General features: G+C 35.9%; 1 protein-coding gene across 9 annotated transcripts in view; it reads left to right on the top strand.

Annotated features, from left to right (window-relative positions):
- LOC101882086 (ras-specific guanine nucleotide-releasing factor RalGPS1-like) overlaps positions 1-24,435 on the top strand; it is a 328,440-nt gene that overhangs the window by 290,703 nt on the left and 13,302 nt on the right. For 6 of the 9 annotated variants that reach the window (XR_015490745.1, XR_015490747.1, XR_015490746.1 and 3 more), the window contains exons 12-15: positions 5,637-5,763; positions 10,252-10,403; positions 11,627-11,675; positions 15,957-16,037. Coding sequence is in view for 1 of the 9 variants with exons in the window: in XM_087253213.1 (XP_087109339.1) it covers positions 5,637-5,763; positions 10,252-10,403; positions 11,627-11,675; positions 15,957-16,037 (409 nt within the window). In the remaining 8 variants the exon portion in view is untranslated. The remainder of the gene's footprint in view (positions 1-5,636; positions 5,764-10,251; positions 10,404-11,626; positions 11,676-15,956; positions 16,038-24,435) is intronic. The other 3 variants (XR_015490749.1, XR_015490751.1, XR_015490748.1) reach the window with 1 other exon arrangement.

The following is a 24,435-nucleotide window of genomic DNA, read 5'->3' as shown; positions in this document are numbered from 1 at the left end:
ATTGAGAAACAGGATGATGAGAAAAGGATAAACATTGAATTATGCTGAGATGGGTTGGAAGGTATAAATCCGAATTGTTCAGTAAGAATTCGTCAGTCATATGAAAATGAACGATTTTAAAAAGGAGGGGTGGCACCCAGTGGTGTAAAGTAACTAATTACAAATACTCACATTACTGTAATTGAGTAGTTTTTCTCAGAAATTGTAATTTACTAAGTAGTTTTATGAATGTGTACTTTTAGTTTTCCTTGAGCACATTTAAAGTGCAGTATATGTACTTTTACTCCACTACTTTCCTTCAACCTGCAGTGACTACTCTATTTCTTTCTTGTCTTTGGTGATTGGCTAGAGTAAAAAAATCGGTCCTGTGATTCCTGTCCAATCAAATCGCACATAGAAAGTAAATCACATGATACTGAACAACATCAACACATGGGCGCTTTATAAATGCAGCAAACCTTTCAGAAGCATTAACAATGTCCAAGAAGATGTTCAAAATATTCATACACATTGACGCTCAGTTTTTTAATAAACCGGATGTCACTGATGAGAAAATAGATGTCGACTGTAAAAAAAAAAAAAAAAAGGATTTTGACTGTATGAAGACTGAAATCACCAAACAGCCTCCTTAAACAACCACTAAATGGAACGAATGAAAAATGGAATCAAGGACCGAACGAAAGAAGGAATGAACTAATGAAGGAAGGAAGAACCAAATGAATGAAGGAAGGATTCAAGGAAGGACTGAACTAACTAAGGAAGGAACGAATAAAAGGACCAAATGAGGAAAGGAACAAAATCATGAATGAAAGAATAAATGAATGAGCGAACAAATGAAAGAAGGACCAAAGGAATGAAGGAAGGAATGAATAAAGGAAGAAAAGAACAAGGGGCCTAATGAAGAAAGGAACAAAAATATAAACGAACGAACGAACGAACAAAAGACCAAATAAAGTAAGGATTCAAGGAAGTACTGAACAAACTAAGAAAGGAACGAACTAATGAACAAAGGACCAAATGAAGGGAGGAACAAAAATATATATGAGCAAACAAATGAAGGTAGGACCGAATGAATGAAGGAACAAACAAATTAAAGAATGAAGGAAGGACAGAACAAACAAACAATGAAAGAAAGTTGGAAGGAACAAACGAATATAGGAAGATTACTGCACTACAGAATGTTACGTTTACACATCACTGCACAAACTGTATGTAAATGCAAAACTGCTTTTTATGGCGTAACTACTAATCACTACTCGTGAGTACTTTTAAAATGCCTACTTTTTACTCATACTTTGAGTAATATTTACAACATATACTTTTACTCTACTTGACCTACATTTTTGTGCAAGTAATGGTACTTTTACTTGAGTATGATGTTTCAGTACTCTTTCCACTACTGGTGGCACCCAACCCCACTCCTAACCCCAACCATCATTGGGTGATGAGCAAATCGTACTAAATTGTATAAATTAGATCGTACGAATTCATACGCATTAGCGACTGAATCAAAAAGTTACGAATTGCCGTGAGTTTGCGTTGAACTATTACAAATGCTCATAAAAGTCACCTTTTCACACTTTTCAAGGTTTAAAGTTGTTGGAAGAAACATCAAGGTCCCTTAACTTCCTAGGGCTTAGTGGCCACATACGTGGACAGCACATTTTAGCTGTCAGGTCTTATGCAAATAAGACTGCAAATTATATTGTATTATTTTATATCTACCAATTTTTTAATCCAGTGTTATGCGTTCTCCTCCCAGCACTTTTTTATGCCTGAAAAACTCATTTGAGTAATCCATTATACCACACTGAATGTTTTGTTTTACACTCTACTGCAGTTACTACTTCAAAATTCCACCTTGTAATTGCGCGATGTACCTTCATAAAATCCAATTATCACCCCATCATCCAGTTTTCACTGTCAGATTAAATGTGGCATTCACTTCACGATCTGGTAGTCAGACTCATTAATGAAGCGTTTAACCAGAAGCAGGTGAAGAAGCTTTCCTGAAATGCTCCCACTGCGGCGTTCAGGTATTTCCGTATCAGACGTGCAGTAAACACTAGTCTGAGCGAGACGCATCAGTGTTTCAGGCTCCAGTCGCTCCATTAACTGTGGTGTGTAAGTGTCTCAGCATGTCTTTTACTGGGTTTTCACCTTCCCATGATGCCTGGAGGTGTTTCTGTCCACTGTGGAAAACCTGTTGGAGACGCTGATCGCCTGTTTGGTACGATGGCCAAGAGAGTTTAACATGCTGCAATTTAAGAAAACACATGCAATTGCAATTAAAGAAAAAGTCCTCATCAGTTTGACGGCATTCATTAATTCATTCGTGTTCTTTTTTTCGGATTAGTCCCTTTATTAATCTGGGGTCACCACAGCGGAATGAACCACCAACTTATCTAGCATATGTTTTACGCAGCAGATGCCCTTCCAGCTGCAACCCATTACTGGGAAATACCCATACACTCTCATTCACACACATACACTACTGACAATTTCAGCTTACCCAAATCACCTGTAGCTTATGTGGACTTCTGGGGGAAACCCATGCCAACACGGGGAGAACATGCAAACTCCACATTATATTATATTAAGTTAAATATTATTAAATATTATGTCATATTAAGTTGCGTAATTAAGGGTGTGGCCACTTGAGTGACAGCTAGGTCTCGCTGTTCGCCATCCCTTCACCTCAGCTGATTCCGGCTGATTAGCTGCTGAACTCGGCATATTCATTGTATTTTTATGTTGTTTTATGTGGCTTTACACAGTCAGTCAGTGCCGTGCACAGGGGGGTGGCCCGATGGCTAGAGCCACTGCCCCTCTCAGCAGGCACTTGCTCGATTAACCCCCCCCCACCACCACCACCCTCCCAATCACCAACCCCCCTCCCCCTTCAATTTGCAACCCCCAACACCCACCCCAGCTTTGCAATTTCAACAACACCCCATCCCCCCTGCCCGCTCTGCACTTTCCGATCAACCTACACATTGCCCTATCACGTTCACTTTGCAATCGCCAATCCACCCCCCCCCCCCCCCCCACACACACACACACACACACCAACACCTACGCTGTTCACTTTGTGATCAACCTATATTGCCCCATGCATTGAGCACCTAGGGTCTGTGCATGTGCTTGCAGTCAGTTACTTTTTGTAATTATTTCTTACAATTATCAGCTGATATGGCATGCTGTGTGCACTTGATTGTGCTCACAAACCATTCACATGGCCTCCAGTTCCCAGCTGAGTGAAATTATATACTTATACCATCGTTATTTATGTATTTGTGTTAAATAAAAAATATAATTGATCATTTATATTTTTCTTTAGAGCTGTAAAGCACACCAGAATCTGACAAATTGATTTGCTGTAGGCTCTAGAACAGTCATCTGAAGCGTGGGCCTACACTGTTATGCCTGGATTTTAAGAATAGTCGTGCATTTACTAACAAAGACTATGTTTGAAGTATTTGGAAGTAATTCCAAAGAAAAACGTCCTGTAGAACTCCTGTAGAAAAACGTCATAAGAAAAATGCTTAGTGGCTCAACTGTGTTTTTAAAAGTCTAAACACTTTATTGATATAGTGTACAACCAAGCACATGTGGTCAGAACACAAACGAGTCGCAGGTAATGAAGTATTAAGTGTTTCTCCCAAAGAAAAGCCTGCCTAAGCAAAATGCCAGCAGGCGTCTCTAGCTCTGCTCACGCTCCACCTCTTTGCCCTTGTTTGGTGCGATGACACGCAAACAAAATGGCAATGGTTTGCCAAGCTTACTGGTAGCTTCTTTTGCGTTCTTCTTTTGCGCTACCTATGGGTGACATCACGGATACTACGTCCATATCTTTTACAGTCTATGGAAAAAAATGTGACCACAGTAATGTTTTTAATAGTCAAAAATGGAAACAGTGGCCTCTAGTGGAGTTTCGAGAAATGGCACATATGAGAAAATATGGCCCAGTAACATTTTTGATATTGTCAAAAATATGCACGGCGGCCCCTAGTGGACTGATGAGAAATGGTGTGCATGAGAAAACATGGCCCAGAAACCTTGACCATGAATTTCACGTTTCCCAAAAGTATTTTCGGGGGGGTGGGTGGATAGATGGGTGTGGGTGCTTGCTTAAAAAATAAGTGATTTTTATGGACCGAGCACCTACGGTGCATAGGCCCTATTGGAATTGCTCCACTTCTTCTTCTTCTTCTTCTTCTTCTTCTTCTTCTTCTGTCAAATGAATTGTGATTTTGTGGGTCTAACCATGCTCGAAGACTCACTAAGCTTTGCACACGCCCCAGAAGTGGCAAAAAATAACGTTTCCATAGGTTTCGTGAGTGGGCGTGGTAAAAGCTCGACATCGCCTCCTATGCGTTTTTGACAAACTGGCCCCTGAGCTACGATTCACGCACACATACGAAAATTGGCATACACACACGTCAAATATGCTAATTCCTACAAAAAAGTCTCTTAAAGCAAAATCTGAAACCCAACTGGAAGTCAGATATTTTTAACTTCCTGCGCCGAAAAAGTGACGTTTTTGCCATTTCCAGGCATTGAATTTTAACAAACTCCTCCTAGGACTTTTATCCGATCATCATCAAAATTAAGTTTTATCATGTAAAGGCCTTGGCAATGTTAAATTGCGACGATATAGAAATTTCGTCAAAGGGTGTGTCCGTGGCGGCCTGGCAAATTTTGACGATTCGCCACGAAACAGTAAGTTGTTATAACTCAGGCATGCATTGTCCGATCTGCCTGAAACTTCACATGGTTCATAAAATTCCTCTCCTGAAGACATCTTCATGCCAATATTGAGTCACAGTCATAGCGCCACCTGCTGACAGAGGGAAGTTTGGCTTATAACTCAGCCAAACAATGTCTGACCTGCCTGTAAAATTTGCATGTTCCATAAGATTCCTCTCCTGAAGACATTTACCTGCCAATATTGAGTCACAGTTATAGCGCCACCTGCAGACAGAAGAACGTTTGGCGTAAATATGTGATTTTCCTAGTTTTTTTTTTTTTTTTAAATATCAGCTTAAATTATTATTGTCTGCTGTTCTATGTCATCCTGAGGCCACCGGGCAGTGGTGATCCTAGGTGCTAGGTCCCTATCATCGCTTCTTGCGGCTTTAATTATTTTTACATCTTTATAAAAGATTATATTTTTGACATAAATGTTAAGATTTCTTTCAAAGTTAACATAATTACTTTCAAATTACTTAAGTTACACTGTTGTCATTGTGTTGTCTAGAAATACAATGAATATATTAGTAATAACAATTATGAGTATAAACATGTCTGAAAAGATTGGGAAGAAATATCATTGTTTTTAAGATCATACATTACATAGTAAACAATATTTTACCAGTCATGCCTGCTGTTGTCCACACTAAAGCTCCATCTGATGTGGATCTGCTGTGTTTTTCTCTCTCAGGACTCAATAATGAGCACAGTGTTGATTGTGTCTCCCTCAAGAGGATGAGGGAATGCTAATATTAGTGTAGCGGCTGTGATGGCTAAAGCAGAGTCTCCACGTTTCCTTTCATTAAGTTTCATTGACTGTGAGACCAACAACAATCTAGCATGTTAATGTGAATTCATTCTTCTTCTCCTGTCTCTTTCTGCAGGTCCGTCTGAAGTGTCTCTCTCGATGAGATATAACCGTCGGCCCACCTGTCCTGATGCCACTGTTGGGGTCCACATGCACACCCCTCCACCCTCCCGCCACCGCAAGAGCCACAGCCTCGGGAATGCGTACGTTTGGTGACAATCTGCTGGAAAATAAACACACTTTAACTCTGAGACGCATTAAGTTTAGAGGTTCAGGCCCTGTTTACACTGTTTTTGATTTAAAAATACATATGTTTTGCTATGGTTACGCCTTCTGTCCACACTACGGCAGAGTTTTCGAGCGCCGAAAACTGAGCTTTTTGAAAACGCTGAAGAGGCCATTTTTGTTTTAAAATGCTGCGAGTGTTTCTACCCGGCTTATCCAGGATTGGATGATGCCCGTGACGTCACTGGGGATTCCCACTATATAAAGCTGACAGCAATGGCGTCTCTAGCTCTCTCTCTCATTCTACCTTGAAGTCTCTCGCCCTCCTTCAGCTCGGTGGTGGCTTGCGCTCAGGCGGTCTGGCTGGCGGTGCTCCGCAAGTCGATCATTTATCCAGATGCCGCTCCATTAAGTGTTTCGTTCATGTTAATCTTTTGATTCTTAGTTTGTAATGTGTTAACTAGTTTGTTTATTTTGATACTTTGTTTTGTAGCAGGTAGGGGTTTATTTTTCATAGTCACGTTTTGTTATTTATTTAGTTTAGCGAAGGTAAGCAGTGGCCCGGAAGACTCACCTATTTTTATTCCTTTCACGGGAGTTAGGTAAGATCTGTCCATTTAAAGCAGTATAGTCAGAGACCTGTTTACCTTAGCTGCCCTACCTGTCTACTTGACACACAGTTCAGTCCTTCATCCTCTCCTTTTAAGTTCAGACTTTGAAAGTTTGATATGGAAAACAAACTCCTGAGGACACATCGGGTAAATCTTCAAAGGGAATGGTGTACTTTATAACCTCATTCACATCCCCCTGGCTACGCTGTTTCACTTTCTTAACAATTAAATGAAAACATGATATGAGGAACTGCCTATTTTCATTTCAATATCAACTTAAGAGACAGCAGAAATGTTGAGACGTTGTGTAGCTGCATATTTATATGAGCGTCATCTTCACTGTATGCATATTTATAGCAAAACGGAGCCGATAACAGAACTGCCTCCTTTCATTCTCAGTCAAATGTGCAGAATAAGTGTATGTAGTTACATTAATTAATATATCTAACCTATCTTATTAACTTATCTTTGCGGTCAGCCAAAACATGTTATCTGAGAACAAGTAATAAATTTAAAAAGACCAAAGTCAGGGAATATGTCGTTAGATAGAGACAACAAGATGAATTAAATATCACGTTTAACAAATATAGTGAGATTAGATCCAGCGGTAGATCCTTGATGAACAGTCTGACATGCACAGCTCTCATCCATGCAGTGCATGCCATTGTGTGTGTGTGTGTGTGTGTGTGTGTGTGTGTGTGTGTGTGTGTGTGTGTGTGTGTGTGTGTGTGTGTGTGTGTGGTCATATGATGTGCGTTTTCAGCAGTGTAGTGTGGACGGGGAGTTGTTCAGAAGCACTAGGTGTAATGCCAGTGTGGACACGGATCATTTTCATTCTAAAATGTCGTTTTAAAAAATAAGTTTTCAACGTATTAGTGTAAACAGGGCCTCATTCAGATCAACAGTGACAAAGAATTTAAAAGCATTTTCAAAATTAGTACAATGTCATTAGAATGTTATTTAGAATGTCCGTTAGAGTATTATTTTAATATATCATTAGAATGTTATTTAGAATGTCCGTTAGAGTATTATTTTAATATATCATTAGAATGTTATTTAGAATGTCCGTTAGAGTATTATTTTAATATATCATTAGAATGTTATTTAGAATGTCGTTAGAATGTCGTAAGGGTATTATTTTTATATGTCATTAGAATGTTATTTAGAATGTCGTTAGACTATTATTTTAATATGTCATTAGAATGTTATTTAGAATGTCGTAAGGGTATTATTTTAATATGTCATTAGAATGTTATTTAGAATGTCGTTAGAGTATTATTTTAATATGTCATTAGAATGTTATTTAGAATGTCGTAAGGGTATTATTTTAATATGTCATTAGAATGTTATTTAGAATGTCGTAAGAGTATTATTTTAATATGTCATTAGAATGTTATTTAGAATGCCGTTAGAATGTCGTAAGGGTATTATTTTAATATGTCATTAGAATGTTATTTAGAATGTCGTAAAGGTTTTATTTTAATATGTCATTAGACTGTTATTTAGAATGTCGTTAGAATGTCGTAAGGGTATTATTTTAATATGTCATTAGAATGTTATTTAGAATGTCGTTAGAGTATTATTTTAATATGTCATTAGAATGTTATTTAGAATGTCGTAAGGGTATTATTTTAATATGTCATTAGAATGTTATTTAGAATGTCGTTAGAGTATTATTTTAATATGTCATTAGAATGTTATTTAGAATGTCGTAAGGGTATTATTTTAATATGTCATTAGAATGTTATTTAGAATGTCGTTAGAATGTCGTAAGGGTATTATTTTAATATGTCATTAGAATGTTATTTAGAATGTCGTTAGAGTATTATTTTAATATGTCATTAGAATGTTATTTAGAATGTCGTAAGGGTATTATTTTAATATGTCATTAGAATGTTATTTAGAATGTCGTAAGGGTATTATTTTAATATGTCATTAGAATGTTATTTAGAATGTCGTTAGAGTATTATTTTAATATGTCATTAGAATGTTATTTAGAATGTCGTTAGAGTATTATTTTAATATGTCATTAGAATGTTATTTAGAATGTCGTTAGAGTATTATTTTAATATGTCATTAGAATGTTATTTAGAATGTCGTAAGGGTATTATTTTAATATGTCATTAGAATGTTATTTAGAATGTCGTAAGAGTATTATTTTAATATGTCATTAGAATGTTATTTAGAATGCCGTTAGAATGTCGTAAAGGTATTATTTTAATATGTCATTAGAATGTTATTTAGAATGCCGTTAGAATGTCGTAAGGGTATTATTTTAATATGTCATTAGAATGTTATTTAGAATGTCGTTAGAGTATTATTTTAATATGTCATTAGAATGTTATTTAGAATGTCGTAAGGGTATTATTTTAATATGTCATTAGAATGTTATTTAGAATGTCGTTAGAGTATTATTTTAATATGTCATTAGAATGTTATTTAGAATGTCGTAAGAGTATTATTTTAATATGTCATTAGAATGTTATTTAGAATGCCGTTAGAATGTCGTAAGGTATTATTTTAATATGTCATTAGATTGTTGTTAGAATGTTGTTAGAACATCTTTGATCAGTTTATCAAGCAATTCTGAAAAAGATGACGCTTTCTTAATCCGTGGCATCAAAACAGTTGATTAGCATAGTAATACATTTTGAGTCACCCCTATTTTTAAAATTAAATCAAACTAAATTTTAAAAATAAAGTAATAAAGTAAGTTTTTAAAAGTAATTAATTTGAGAATTTAAAATAAAATAAAATAATCAGCTCTTTGTGTAAAATTATAATATAATAGGAATTATAAAATGTAATCAAATAAAAGTATAAATATTAAGCATATATATCAAGGTCTTTTTAAATATGGTTAAAGCACTTGCACAAGCTATTTAGTAAAACATTTATCATCTTTACAATTTTAGATCATGAAAAATACATGTAAATGCACATTTTTAAGATTTAATGTGTTTGTTTTTCATAAAATATTCGTGATAAAAATTATTTCTAGACTTCAGCAGAGATATTAACTGCAATTAGAGTAACTAAACTAATTGACTGAAACTGAAAGACATTTTTTTTATTATTAAATTAAATAGCATTTTAATCAAGTTTTTTGAAAATAAAGAAGCTGGAAGCACATAGTCCCAGCATTCTGGAAACAAATAAAGCATAGATGTGAATTGTTTTTAAAGCAACTCTATGTGCTTTACATAGAAGGAAAAAAGTAAAGTAGTGCTGGTGAGCCCAAAACCTATTTGCTCCCAGGTGGAAAATGAAATAACATTTGAAAATGTATCGTAAAGTAAAGGGCAAATTTAAAGTAAAAACAAATGTGAGGCATTTTGATCATTAATACACTTACATGTACTTTGCTACTTAATGCATCTTAAGCTTTTGTGCCACAATGTTGATTAAAACAGAAGTGTAAAGTATAGTAAAGTGCAAAGTACATTTTTAAGTGAAGTGGTACTGCAAGTGAAGTGTAGTAAAGTATAAAGTGGAAAGTATAGTGTAAAGGGTCAAGTAAAAAAAGTGTAATATGAAATAAACTGTTTAGTTTAATGTGTAAAGGATGAAGTGTAAAATATGATATAGTATCTATATATAAAAGTATATGTAAATTGTTAAGTGAAGTGTTACTGTAAGTAAAGTACAATGAAGTGGAAAGTATAGTCTAAAATTAAGGTCCCTAAAGTAGGGGGAAAGTAAAAAAGTGAATTATAAAATAAAGTATTAAGTAAATTCTAAAGTGTAAAATATGGTATGGTTATATGTAGTATCTAAAGGCATAAACATTACTGTATTGATGTGCTATAGTGTGTTTGGAGCTGAAGCCTCATGATGTTTCTGTCTCTCCTTCAGCATGATGTGGCATTTCGGTGTGGTGGAGAGTAAAAGTGCCACATTTCCCACAGAGAAACCACGCCACCTGCTGGACGACAGCTTCCTGGAGTCCCAGAGTCCAGCCCGAACCCATCCGCACAGCTCCTCTGTGTCCAACGGCATCTCTATAGGTATCACAACTAGAACTGTTATTTATTCATTCATTTAGGAGTATTTTAAGATCTACAGTTGAAGTCATGATTGTTAGCCTCCCTTGTATATTTTACCCAATTTCTGTTTAACAGAGAGAAGATTTCTTCATCACAGTTTTAATAACTCATTTTTAATAACTAATTTCTTTTATTTTTGCCATGATGACAGCACATAATATTTGACTAAATATTCTTCAATATACTAGTATTCAGCTTAAAGTGACATTAAGCATGCGGATTGTTCTGTAGACGGTCGAAATCAAATATTGCTTGAGGGGGCTAATAATATTGACCTTAAAATGGGTTTTAAAAAAAAGATGCTTTTTTTTAGCCAAATAAAACAAGAAAGAAAAAAATATTATAGGAAATACTGTGAAAAATGCCTTGCTCTGTATAACATCATTTGAAATATTTGAAAAAGAAAAAAAAATTCACAGGAGGGCATTTTGACTGCAGTTGTTTTGCTAAAGCCTGGCACTAAACATCTTGTGCAAAAAAATACATTAAATAAAACAAAATTAAAAATCTAATCCAAACTGGTGTGTATAACACAGAACAGCTGAATTAAGGTGCCAGCTTTAATACACATTAAGCACTTGTTAAGTAAATAAGTCTGGTTCCTCTGGGATAGCGAGATGAGGAGACGCTCTAAAAAACCCACGAGGGCCATGGGCGGGACTGTGACTTGCGCCTTGTTATGGCTGCCGGACCAGTTGGATGCCCACACTCGTCGCATTGTTTTTCCATATATATATATATATATATATAATTGTTTTTCCATATATATATATATACACAGTTGAAGTCACAATGGTTAGTCCTCTTGTGATTTTTGTTTCTTTTTTCAAATATGTCCCAAATGATGTTTGACAGAGTAAGGTATTTTTCACAGTATGTCCTATAATATTTTTTCTTCTGTGGAAACTCTTTTGTTTATTTGCTTTATTTCAGCTTGTGTAAAAATCACACTGTAAAAAAAAAAGATTCAATTTTAAGACAACCAGCTCCAGGACATTTTTGAGTGTCCTGAACTTAAATTAAGTCAAGTGCAGTATACTTGGGTTCAATTTGAGTCAACTAAAAAAAAAGCTCAGCAGCATGTAGCCTTTTAAATTTTAGTTGAGTCAACTTTTTGTGCAGTTTTTAATTTTGAGTTCAATACTATTAGTTCCCTTAATATATGTTCTGTGTTTTTCCATCAGGCAGCAGTCAGAGTTCATTCTGTGATGATCTTTCTCCAGGAGTCGAGAGGTGAGACTCGGTTTCATGTTATAAATGTGCCTAAATATCATCATCTGTTCATTTTGCAGCTTTAGTATGCTCTTTCCACACTGTAAAAAGTAGCGTTTCTGTATTTTGTGATTTATATATATTTTTTTATTTTTAATTCTGCTGTTTAATTCTGCTTTTGAGTTGCATAATGAGAGCTTAATCTTTCTTCCAACAACGTTTAACCTTGAAAAGGGAACTTTAATGAACGTCTTGAATATTTTGCAGTGGTATATTGTCTGTGTTAGTGTTGTATATTTGTATTTATTATTAAAACCTTGTAATAAACTGCAGCACATGTTCTGTTATTTTACAGACTTATTTCTCTAGATATTTCTTATACATTATATTATTTCAGACTACTAAAATGTCTATAAAAGTCACTTTGTTAAACTGCAGAGTTGAATTTTCAACATCAAAAGTGGACAGAGCAGAGATCAACATCCCATAATGAAGTTCACAACCGCAAATAAACAGAAAACACTTGTGAATCACTAAATACACAAACTGTTCATCAGGTGTAGAGTAAAAAAAACATCTGTTATGCGATAGAAATAGTCTTTTTGGTGCAGTCTGCGCATTGGTAATGTTAATTAAAGCAACATCAATAAGTTGTAGATTTTTTGGAGAATGTGTCATCTTTGTCACTATTGAAGAAAATTTATGAAAATGAGCTCTTTTGTAAGGTATTTTGCTCTTAAATTTGATTATAAAAACAGTATTGTTTGAATTGTATTAGCAAATATTGAAATGAACTTACACTGTAAAAGATATCCGCTAATTAAGTTTCTGTATTTTCTGAGTATTTTACTTTTATTTACAGTTGAATTACATTATGGGATGTTATGGGATATTGATCTCTGCTCTGTCGACTTTTAATGTTGAAAATTTACAGTAAATTCTATAGTTTTGTAATAATTTAAAGGTTAAGAAATAATATATAGAGAAATAAGTCAGAACATGTGCTGGCGGTTTGTTATAAGTACATAAGTAAGACACTATGGGCTCTATTTTGACGGTCCATGCGCAGAGCGCAAAACGCAGGGCGCAAACGCTTTCAGGGCGTGTCAGGACGTGTTTTTGCTAATTTAAGGACGGGAAATCTGCCTTGCGCCTCGGCGCATGGTCTAAAAGGATTGAGTTTATTTTCTTAATGAGTTATAGGTGTGTTTTGAGAATAAACCAATTAGAGTCTCATCTCCCATTCCCTTTAAGAGCCAGCTGCGTCGCGCCAAGAGCGCATTCGCTATTTACAGGATGCAAAGTAAGTCTAAGTGGAAAAAATGAGCATTTAACTAGCAAACAGTTAACAGTTTTTAACAGAAAACTGTTAAACAGAGCATCTACTGCGTGAGAATGAGAGATAATGGATCACTTTCACATTTGCTCTTGGATAGGGAAACCTTTACACACAGACATCAATTAGTCTATAAATAAATACTATTGTTTGTTAAGCGTAAATATTCATTTCAAAACTATTTCTAAATTCAGTTCTGATTTCCAGCAAACGAATAAATGAACAACAATAACCAAGTGTGGTCAAAAACCTGAGTTATATCCTAAAACACATGCTGTGCCCCATATGGTTTAAAACCTGACAGGTGGGCAAATCTAAGCTTGTTTTTAATTAAACAAATATAAATATGGTTATAATAAATAATACTGCTAATAATAATAACATTATACCAAAGCAAATTATTTTGAATGAACTGAAAAAGCCTCTCGAGATGAAGAAGACATAAAAGCAGTGATTTTTCATATTTATGTAGGCTAGAAAATAATGTTTTTTAATATTTAAATTCTTTATAATTATACCCTATATCTATTCTTATTATATCCTATATATATCCTTAATATTTAAATTTTTTCATATGTAAAGATATTTGCCTATTGCTATCTTGTGTGTATTAAGCAGTGCGTAAGCGAGGCACAACTCTACGCCAGAGTTTAGACCGGGTTAGTTTTGGTCGAATGAAAAGTCAATTTTAGTTTCTCAAAATAGCAACACGCCATCAGTGCGCCTCAGAACGCCTCCCTTTTTAGACCAGAACGCCTATGGGCGCACAAATGAGCGCTAATGCATTTGCTATTTAAACAGCGCAGCGCAACGCCTCAAAACGACTCTTGCGCCAAGCTGAAACTACCAAAAGGTTATTGCGCCAAGCCTTGCGCCACACTGCGCCGGGTGTAAGATAGGGCCCTAAATATATGTACATACCATATACACACAATATACACTATATAATATATAAACTAGATAAGACATTATATACTTCCTGTATATAATTAAGTCACTTTATCATATCTACAAGCTTTTTGCACTGCAAACTGTTTTGCATCTGCACAACTCTGGTTTGCACTTCTTCCCATATGCCCTTAATTGCAATTGTATTGTATACAATTTTAATTTTTTAACTATAGTTTTTTTATAACTATATAATTAAATTATTTTATTTCTTTTTAAAATTCTACTTACATTAATATGATCTGTAAATTAGGCACCTAGGGTCTGGGAGTAACGCAATTTCGTGGTTAAATTGACAATAAAGCTGGCTTTAACTTTTGACTTTGGCAAGGTTTTTGTAGAGCAATATACAACACCAAGCCAGACAGTCTATCACTTTACACTATTAAAAATGTCCACAAAAGTCACTTTTTTCAACTTGTCAAAGTTAAAAGATGTTGGAAGAATCATCAAGCTCCCATAATGCAATTCAAAAGCAGACATAAATGAGGAAAAATAAAGACATGAATCACAAAATACTGAAAGCTGCTAATTTATGGATATTTTTTACAGTATATCGTAATAAAAGCTTTTGAGGTTTTATTTTTTTTTGAAGTAGCTTTTACAAACTTGTTGTGTTACCATATAACCTTCATATTACAATCTGCCATGTAACTCTGTCATACCGTAGGTGAAAACAACTGAACAAAACTAATCTCAGCACTAAGTGTTAATTGTTTTCTGTTGTTTATTTGTCGTTTCCAGTTATAAATGTTTAACATCTTTATATATGTCCATTACACTGTATAGAGACACACAATAAAATAAAACACTGGTTTCAGAAGAGTTTAAGCTTCATAAAGATATTTTACTGGATGCTGTTTCAAACCTAAAACACAAGAAAGATACAGCAGCTCTTTTACATGCAGGACAAGAAAACAGGGACTAACAGGCTTTTAAGCTTAAAAAAAGGCAAAAGATGAATCATGAAAGTTGTTCATGCAAAGAAAAAAGCCTGAATGGCAAGATGAAAGCTCAAAATTACAATTAAAAGTCAACATTTCAACATGTAAACCAATAAACTTACAAGTAATAAGTTGGAGTTTCGAGAAAATTGCAAAATAAAGTCTGAATTGCATGACAAAAACTCACAATTGCAAGATTGAATGTGAATCACAAGACATAAACTTAAAAGGAAAAGTTGGCGGTTCATTCCGCTGTGGCAACCCCAGATTAATAAAGGGACTAAGCCGACAAGAAAATGACTGAATGAATGAATGAATGAATGAATGAATGAATGAATGAATGAATGAATGAAAAGTCAGAATTGCAAAAGATAAGCTTAATTTTACAAGAATATGTAATAATTGTGAGATTTATTCCTTAATTTCAAAAACAATCTACAATATATATATACATATAAACTGAAAATGACAAGATATAAACTCAAAGTTACCTTAAAAGGTCAGAACTGTGAGACAATATCTTAAGATTAAAAGAAAGAAGTCAGAATTGCTGCATATGAACTCAAAAATACAAGAAGACAATCGGAATTGCAGAATATAAGCTTTAAATGATAAGAAAAGTCAGAATTGTAAGAATTAAGTAAAGAATTATAAGACAAAAATTCAGAAATGCAAAATGTAAACTAGAATAAATAAATAACCTCAATAAAACCTCAATAAAAAGGTCAAAATTGTGAGATTTGTGCTCAAAATTACAAAAAACAGAATGTCAGAATCGCCAGATATAAGCTCAAAAATGCAAGAAAACATAAGAATTGCAAGTAAAACTTAACATGACAAGAAAGACAAAAAAACAGCAGTGCAAAATGTAAGCTTAGATTTACAATAAAAATGGCAGAATTGCAAGTCAAACTTAACATTACATGGAAAAACTGAACTCAGACAGTTACTCAAGATTTCAAGAAAAAGTTGCAAGATGTAAGTTCAAAAATACAAGAAGGGATCTACAGGACATTTACTCCAATTTGCAAGAGAAAGGTCAGTATTGTGATGCTGAACTCACTGTGCGAACAGGGGCCGCATGTACGCCACTCTGGGCCCCAACTGGAGGGCTCCTGTACGCAATTCCCCCAGAGGCCGCGGCCAGGCCCTCAGGTACACCTCTCCATCCTCTGGACCTCCGCCCGCTCCACCTGTCCTGGCATGCACTGTCTCTTCCTTCACATTACTCTAGTTCAGACTGTCACACGTCTCTCGACTTCTGTTTTCTCCAGAGTCTCATCATCTCAGACTGCTGTTATAGCACTCAGTCACTGCATAATAAAGCTCTGTCCACAACAACACGAGTATTTTCTAAACCAGTTTTTTTTCTACATGGTTTGGCTGTTTGTCCACATGAAAACGCAGGGCTCTAATTTGACGGTCCATGCGCAGGGCGCAAACGCTTTCAGAGCGTGTCAGGACGCGTTTTTGCTAATTTAAGGACGGGAAATCTGCCTTGTGCCAAGGCGCATGTTCTAAAAGGGTTGAGTTTATTTTCTTAATGAGTTATAGGTGTGTTTTGAGAATAAACCAATCAGAGTCTTATCTCCCATTCCCTTTAAGAGTCAGCTGCATCACACCAAGAGCGCATTCGCTATTTACAGGACGCAAAGTAAGTCTAAGTGGAAAAAATGAGCATTTCACAAGCAAACAGTTAACAGTTAACAGTTTTTTAACAGAAAACTGTTAAACAGAGCATCTACTGCGTGAGAATGAGAGATAATGGATCTACTTTCACTTTCGCTCTTGGATAGGGAAACCTTTACGCACAGACATCAATTAGCCTATAAATAATTAATTTCGTTTGTTAAGTGCAAAGATTTGTTTCAAAACTATTTCTAAATTCAGTTCTGATTTCTAGCAAACGAATAAATGAACAACAATAACCAAGTGTGGTCAAAATACTGAGTTATTTCCAAATACACCTGCCATGCCCCATATGGTTTTAAACCTGACAGGTGGCCAAATCTAAGCTTGTTTTTAATAAAACAAATATAAATATGGATATAATAAATAATACTGCTAATAATAATAACATTATACAAAAGCAAATTGTTATGAATAAACTGAAAAAGCCTCCTGAGATGAAGAAGACATAAAATCAGGGATTTTTCATATTTATGTAGGCTAGAAAATAATATGTTTTGTAATATTTTAATCCTTTATATTTATATCCTATATCTATTCTTATTATATCCTATATATATCCTTAATATTTAAATTTTTCATATGTAAAGACTCTGCGCCGGAGTCGCTATTATGAGAAACTATAATAGATTTTTCATTAGACCAAAACTAACCCGGTGGTTAGTTTTGGTCTAATGAAAAATCTATTGTAGTTTCTCATAATAGCGACGCGCCAGCGGTCCGCCTCAGAACGCCTTCCTTTTTACACCAGAACGCCTATGGGCGCACAAATGAGCGCTAATGCATTTGCTATTTAAACAGCGAAGCGCAACGCCTCAAAACGACTCTTGCGCCAAGCTGAAACTACCAAAAGACTACTGCGCCGTGTCTTGCGCCACATTGCGCCGGGTGTATGATAGGGCCCGCAGTAAAAGTGAAACTTTCTGAAAACATTTGTGGTTTTACACTTAGGTAATGTGTGGTCTTGTTTCCACTAACCGTGTTAAAAGTTATGCATTACAATATTGAGTTACTCCCCTAAAAAGTAACTAGTTGCGTTACTTTTTATGGAAAGTAATGCGTTATGTTACTTGAGAGTTACTTTGCAAAACCATCCTTTGTTTCCGTAGGGAGTGCATTCTCTTAATGAGTGCGTGATTCATTGACACTAGGGGTCTGAAATCATTTACTATTCGACCGTTCTTTATAAGTATGTACAGTACGAATGTGAGTAGTATGAATGGAACTTGAACGTACTATACATCCGCCATTTTGTCTCGATCACGTGACCTAGAGTACCCGTGTCAGATGTGTCACTCCCATTCATGAATTCTCTCGTACACTAATCATGGGATAGCGTAGCATCCATCCGATGCACTTTAGAATCTTGCCGGAAGTAGTAGGTCATCCGAGTACTTCTCACATACTATTTTTCAAATTCTTTGAATTCGGACAAACTGCTTTGCTCGCATACTGATTTTAGCGTACTCTATAGTGTGGAAGTATGCGACTTTAAACACAGCCTATGTTCATTTCAATTCTGCAGTTTATTCTTCAAAAGCTTGTTAATTAAAATAAAAAGTAACTCGCACCAATAATTTTTTTTAAGCACCTCAAGGGGCTCTATTTTGACGATCCGGGCGCAAAAGCATTAAGGGCGTGTCAGAATCCACTTTTGCTGTTTTAACGACAGAAAAATCCGCTCCGTACCGCGGCGCATAGTCTAACAGGGTTGAGCTTATTCTCTTAATGAGTTATAGGTTAGTCCACACGGAATCTGCGTGCGCAGAATTCCGCAGATTTGTAGCCCATCATTGATTCTGTTTATTTACTTGCGTAAATGTGTGTAAATCAATATTTATTCCGTTTTTAAATTAATTTCAGAATTATTGACTAATAAAAATATTCATATGATTTATGTACAATATAGTTTATAAAGTAGATATATTATATGAGAGACTTGCTTTTTTTCACCAAATAATGTGGATCTAATTGAATTTGCATTGTAAACATTAAATACAAGTCAAAAAGGGATTACTTTTTAGTTCATATATTAAGGTTTTAGTTATGATACTCCCAAAATCATTCCACATAAATCCACAGATTTTTAGCAAAATTCTGCGCAGAAATAGCAAAAAATATTCGCAGATTCTGTCTGGCCATAGTTATAGGTGTGTTTTGAGAATGAACCAATCAGAGTCTCATCTCCTATTCCTTTTAAGAGTCAGTTGCGTCGCTCCATAGCGCATTTGCTATTTACATGCCGGACTTTGTAAGTGGAAAAACTGAACGCTTCTCTAGCGAGAAAACAGTTAAACAGAGCATCTGCAGCGCGAGAATGAGAGATGAGCCTCCTCATTCTTTACTTTCACTTTCGTGGATGAGGAAACGTGTTGTACGCACAGACATCCATTAGCCTATACATCATTATTTTCGATTGTTAAGTGCCAAGATTTGTTTCAAAACTGTTTCTAAATTCAGTTCTAATCCCCAGCAAACCAATAAATCAACAATAATAACGAAGTGTGGTTATATCCAAACACACATGCTATGCCCCATATGGTCCAAAACCTGTCATATAGGCAGTGGTTTGTAGAAAATAATAATTTTTGTAATATTTTAATTCTTCAATTCTTTTTCACTTGTAAAGATTTTTGCGAATCGCTGTACATCCTGTGTGTATTAAGCTGTGGTTAAGCGAGGCGCACAACTAACGCACTCTGCGCTGGACTTTAGACCTCCTCCCAGCTGATATATTGAACCGTCTATTTTAGTTCCTCAAAATAGCAACGCGCCACCAATGCGCCTCAACACGCCTACTTTTTTAGACTAGAACGCCTATGAGCGAACATATGAGCGCAAATGCATTTGCTGTTTAAACAGCATGGTGCAAAACATCAAAACGACTCTTGCGCCAAGCTGAAACTAGCAAACAACAATTGCGTTGCGCCTGGCGGCCCAAGCACTATTACTTATTTTAGTATTACTTAAAGTATTACTATACAATACTTAATTATATACAATACTTACTATACAATACAAAAAAAGTATTTAGTGATGTGTTACTTTAATGCAGGGGTGCTCAATCCTGTTCCTGGAGAGCCACCTTCCTGCAGATTTCAATTGCAACCCATATCAAACACACCTGCCTGTAATTATCACATGGTGTTCTGGTCCTAATTAATTAGTTCAGGTGTGTTTGATATGGGTACCTCTAATGTACCCCCAACATTAACCACTAAAATCACAGCTTTTGTCTCATGTTGTCAACTATGCACGCTTGTTTTTTCCTTTCTGATCGTCAAACACAGCTGGGTTCACACCCAACGCCAGAGAAATGATTGAAGTGAACTGCGTTCACTCAAACTGTGTTCACTGCAAACGCATCTCCATCTTAGTTATCACATTTGCATTGACTTGGCATCTACTTGTGCAAATACTTAATTGCAAGTTTGAATAGAAGCCAGCATAAACAGCTTTTATTGCCACACGTTGGCTCAGTGTGTAAATAAAATGCTTCACAGTGCCTTTTTATGTGGACGAAGAATTAAAAAAACAAAAAACTAAGGTGAAGAAAAGTCAGTTTATATAAATACCCGTGTACATGTGGACATGGCCTAAGAGGGAAGCGGGTATGTTTACACCCGTTCAATTCATGTGCTTTCTCTGACCAGATTGCTGTCTGATTGCTGAAAATGATGCCATTTACACTAAACAGATGTACATTTGATCTTCAAATCCTAAACTATATGCAAATTTTACTAGGTTTCATCTACTAAACTGTCAGATGTGTCAATTTTATTGAATTATAAATTTATATGTGATTAAATAAAAAAAAAATTACAAAAACGTAAACTTGTAGAGCTTCATTGACATGATTTTATATATAAAGGCTACAGGAGGCTTCACTTGTATTCCAGTGAAACATCAGCACCAGCACACGAGAGATGAATACTGTCGTTACAGGCTACATTTTGTGATTAATACATCATCTGAAAGCTAAATAAATATTATTTCCATGTATGTATGGTTTGTTAGGATAGGACAGAACTTGGCCAAGATACAACTAGTTGAAAATCTCGAATTTGAGCGTATGAAAAAAATCGAAATATTAAAGGTGCAGCAGGTGACGCTCCACAATGCTAGCAGCTTAGCATAAATCTCTGGATCACAGTCTCTCCCCTGCTGTCTAGAGCCACGCCTCCTTAAACACAAGCACAGCAATGTGTTTTCATGTTAAAAGCTAGTGCTTGTCCGGTGGCGTGCAAGCCAAACTGACATGCGATTTCAGAGCAAATATTTAGAGTTGCATGGTAAACAATATAGGGAGAGACTAGGCGGAATAGCGGCATTTACTTGTGTTTTGTTGTTAAATTAATTAAAATCTACATCATCGATGCTGTAAAACAGAGGTGACCAACCCTGTTCCTGGAGATCTACCGTCTAACAGGTTGCAGTTGCAACTCATGTCAAACACACCTGCCTGTAATTATCAAGCACTGTTCAGGCCCTAATTAATTGGTTCAGGTGTGTTTGATCATGGTTGGAGCTGAACTCTCCAGGAAGGCCCTGCTGAAAAATTCAGCTTAAACCAGCCTAGGCTGGTTGGCTGGTTTTAGCTGGTTGTCCAGGCTGGTTTTAGAGGGGTTTTGGCCATCTCCAGGCTGGTTTCCAGCCATTTCCAGCCTGGTCTTAGCTGGTCAGGCTGGAAATGACCAGCTAAATCCAGCTAAAACCAGCTTGACCAGCCTGGTTTAAGCTGGACATAGCTGGTTTGGGCTGGGCTCCCAGCCCGGCTAGGCTGGTCAAGCTGGTGTTAGCTGGTCTTGTCCCAGCCTGACCAGCTAAGACCAGGCTGGAAATGGCCGGAAACCAGCCTGGAAATGGCCAAAACCCCTCTAAAACCAGCCTGGCCGACCAGCCTAGGTTGGTTGGCTGGTTTAAGCTTTTTTTTAAGTAGGGGGTAGATCTCCAGGAACAGGGTTGATCACCTCTGCTGTAAAACGGTCCTTTATGAAACTGAAAATAGTCTTATCAATCATTTACCGGAAGATTTTAGTGGCTGAACAACACTTCTGTGAAGATATAACCCATTTGTAACAACAACATTTAACGTTACATCAGCTTTGCGTGAGGCTACAACAGTTTCAAAACAGAACATTACCTGTCTAAGAGAAATCCTTCAGACATGGTGTCATCCTTTCTCCAGCGTGCAAAGGTAACTCCAATATTGATTCAGCTTTTTACAAAGTTTGATTCAGCAGGTTTTTAACGATCATGCGTGTGTGCTCTCTCTCTCTCTCGTGAACGCACAGCACAATTGGCGGTCGGCGGAGCTGCGAACAAACGGCTGCGCAGTTGTTCAAATCTGCATTTGCTGACAGACAGATTGGAGACAGTTATCGGAATTATGAGAGATGTTGGCCCGACTCTATTTATTTGGATGAACATTTTTTTATATTTATGCCTTACCCAAAATATAGAAATACATATAAATATATTTCGATCATTTACTTTAATCATTACTATTGGACTGTAAAGAAACTTTCAACTAGCACAACAAAAAATCCTTCTGAAGACAATCATCTACTGCACCTTTAAGAAAATCGCCTTTTAAAAGTTGAACAAATTGAGTCATGTTACTGATCAGAAATTAAGTTTTGATATATTTATGATAGAAAATAAACAAAATGTCATGAAACATGAGATTTACTTAAAATTCAACATGAAATATTAAACATATCAGTCATTATGACTGCATTTTGGCTATTGCAGATATCCTTAGGCTATATACTTAAGTCTTCACATTTTTGGTCATATACAGATATGTGCAGGACATCATTCAAAACTATAAAGGAACTATAAAGGATTACATTATTGCATTACATTTGTGTATAACCTACTCTTTCAAAAACAAAGCACTGTGCCTTTGTAAACAAATGAAACGCTATACTTTTCTATTATTTTTGCATTACAAAATGCGTCCCAAACCACCTTCTGAAGTGCTTTGAGCCATCGCATTCATATGTCTGGCCTTTATTGTTATCACTTTGGTCTTCTTTGTTGTTTTAAAGTGCATTGTAACTAATATTAACTTGTCGGTAATGCATTTTAGAGGCCATTTTACGTGTACTGTTCACAATCAGATTGTTATCTGAGTTGAAAACACAAAGAAATGCATGAAGTGACCTGGTGTAAACAGCCCAATACAAGAGAAAAGTAGTTTTAAACCTATTGAGCAAGCTTTCTTAAATGCAAGTGACACCCTGGCATAGGGGTTTTCAAACTGACAGAGAAAAGTGGTGATTCTACTGTTTACTTGAAGGAGGTGTCATGAAACCTTTCTAATCATGACACTTAATGAATATGACTTCATGCATGATAATGACTACTGGGATTAAGTGTTATTTGCTCATTTATGCAAAGAGGACATTGTTGGAGATATCTTTAATAACTTGAGTCAAATACATCATAACCTGTCCTTGACATTATCAAGACAGCTTAACCTAATAAATCTGTCATAAACATGATCATACTGAGGCCGTTATAATTGTCATGAACAACCTCAATAATATTTTTAATGACCTCAACTACAGTGCGTACTGTCACGATAACCAGCGATCATTCTCCAGAGATCGCTGGTTCTCTCACGGACTACACTTCAGCTTTCTCTTGGACTACATATGCATACATGCTCTCCGGTCACACTCACACCTGCTCATTCATCTAGCCTGATTACACTCGCAACACCCGAGGACTTTCAGAGACTGATTACACACCCTACAAGCCACTCAGTCACCCATCCTGTTGGCTGAGTCTTGTTCGCTTTCAGTGACATTACAACGCGTTTCTCCTTGTCTTGTTTCTCCGTGTCTCGATCCTAGCCTTGTATATCCTTGTTATCCTGTTTAGCCGCCTGCCTTACGACCTATTGCCTGTACATTGATTACGACTCTGGATTTGCCTGCACATACCTGTTTATACCTGATTTGACTATTGCTTGCTTGACACTTAATAAACCTGCATATTGGATCTTACCTCCAGTTGTGTGTGTCACCGCCGGCGTTACACGTACTAATTGAATGTGTCATTAAAATGTCGTTAAATGTCTTTAAGTCTTAATGGTGCTGTTATAAAATAGTTTTAGTGGGAAATATTAATAACAGCAATAATAATATTATTAATTAATGTAGTTCCACTGAAAAACAGATCAGAAAAATATTCATGACACAATTATAATGGCCTCATGACAATCATGTTAATGACAGATTTATGACAAGTTATGTTGTCTTGATAATGTCAAGCTGTCATGATAAAGACAGTTTAAACAATGTCGCCTTTAAAATGAGATATTTGAGCAAATGACACTTAATGAAAGTTGTCAAAAGCATGCATAAAATCTTCATGATCATAACATGTACTTTTAAGATTATAACGGTGTCATAGCATGGGTCTTAGGACCACCCACTTCAATCAAAGCCTTACCAGAAAAGTAAAAAAAATCAAGAAAAATCGAAAAAAAAAAAAAAAAAAAAAAAAATATATATATATATATATATATATATATATATATATATATATATATATAAAATTTAATGCTCCTTTAATGCTCCCTATGTAGGCGGCTCAATAGGTTTTGAATTACAGCCGGTGTTTTAGAGCGGTGGAGGGAAACTTCTGTCCTGCATCCAAACTTTTTACACTCCTCTCTCCTTCATCACGTCCTCAGATCAGAAGGGGGTTTTCTGCTCTCTGAGGAATCATTTCATGGTTTGAGAAGCAAGATGACGTCCGTCACACACACACACACACACACACACACACACACACACACACACACACACACACACACACACACACACACACACAGTGGTTGTTTTGAGTG

The sequence above is a fragment of the Danio rerio genome, chromosome 5, assembly GCF_052040795.2.
Source record: "Danio rerio strain M-AB ecotype USA chromosome 5, GRCz13ab, whole genome shotgun sequence".
NCBI classification, from domain to species: domain Eukaryota; kingdom Metazoa; phylum Chordata; class Actinopteri; order Cypriniformes; family Danionidae; genus Danio; species Danio rerio.
This window is presented reverse-complemented; position numbering and strand designations above follow the sequence as displayed.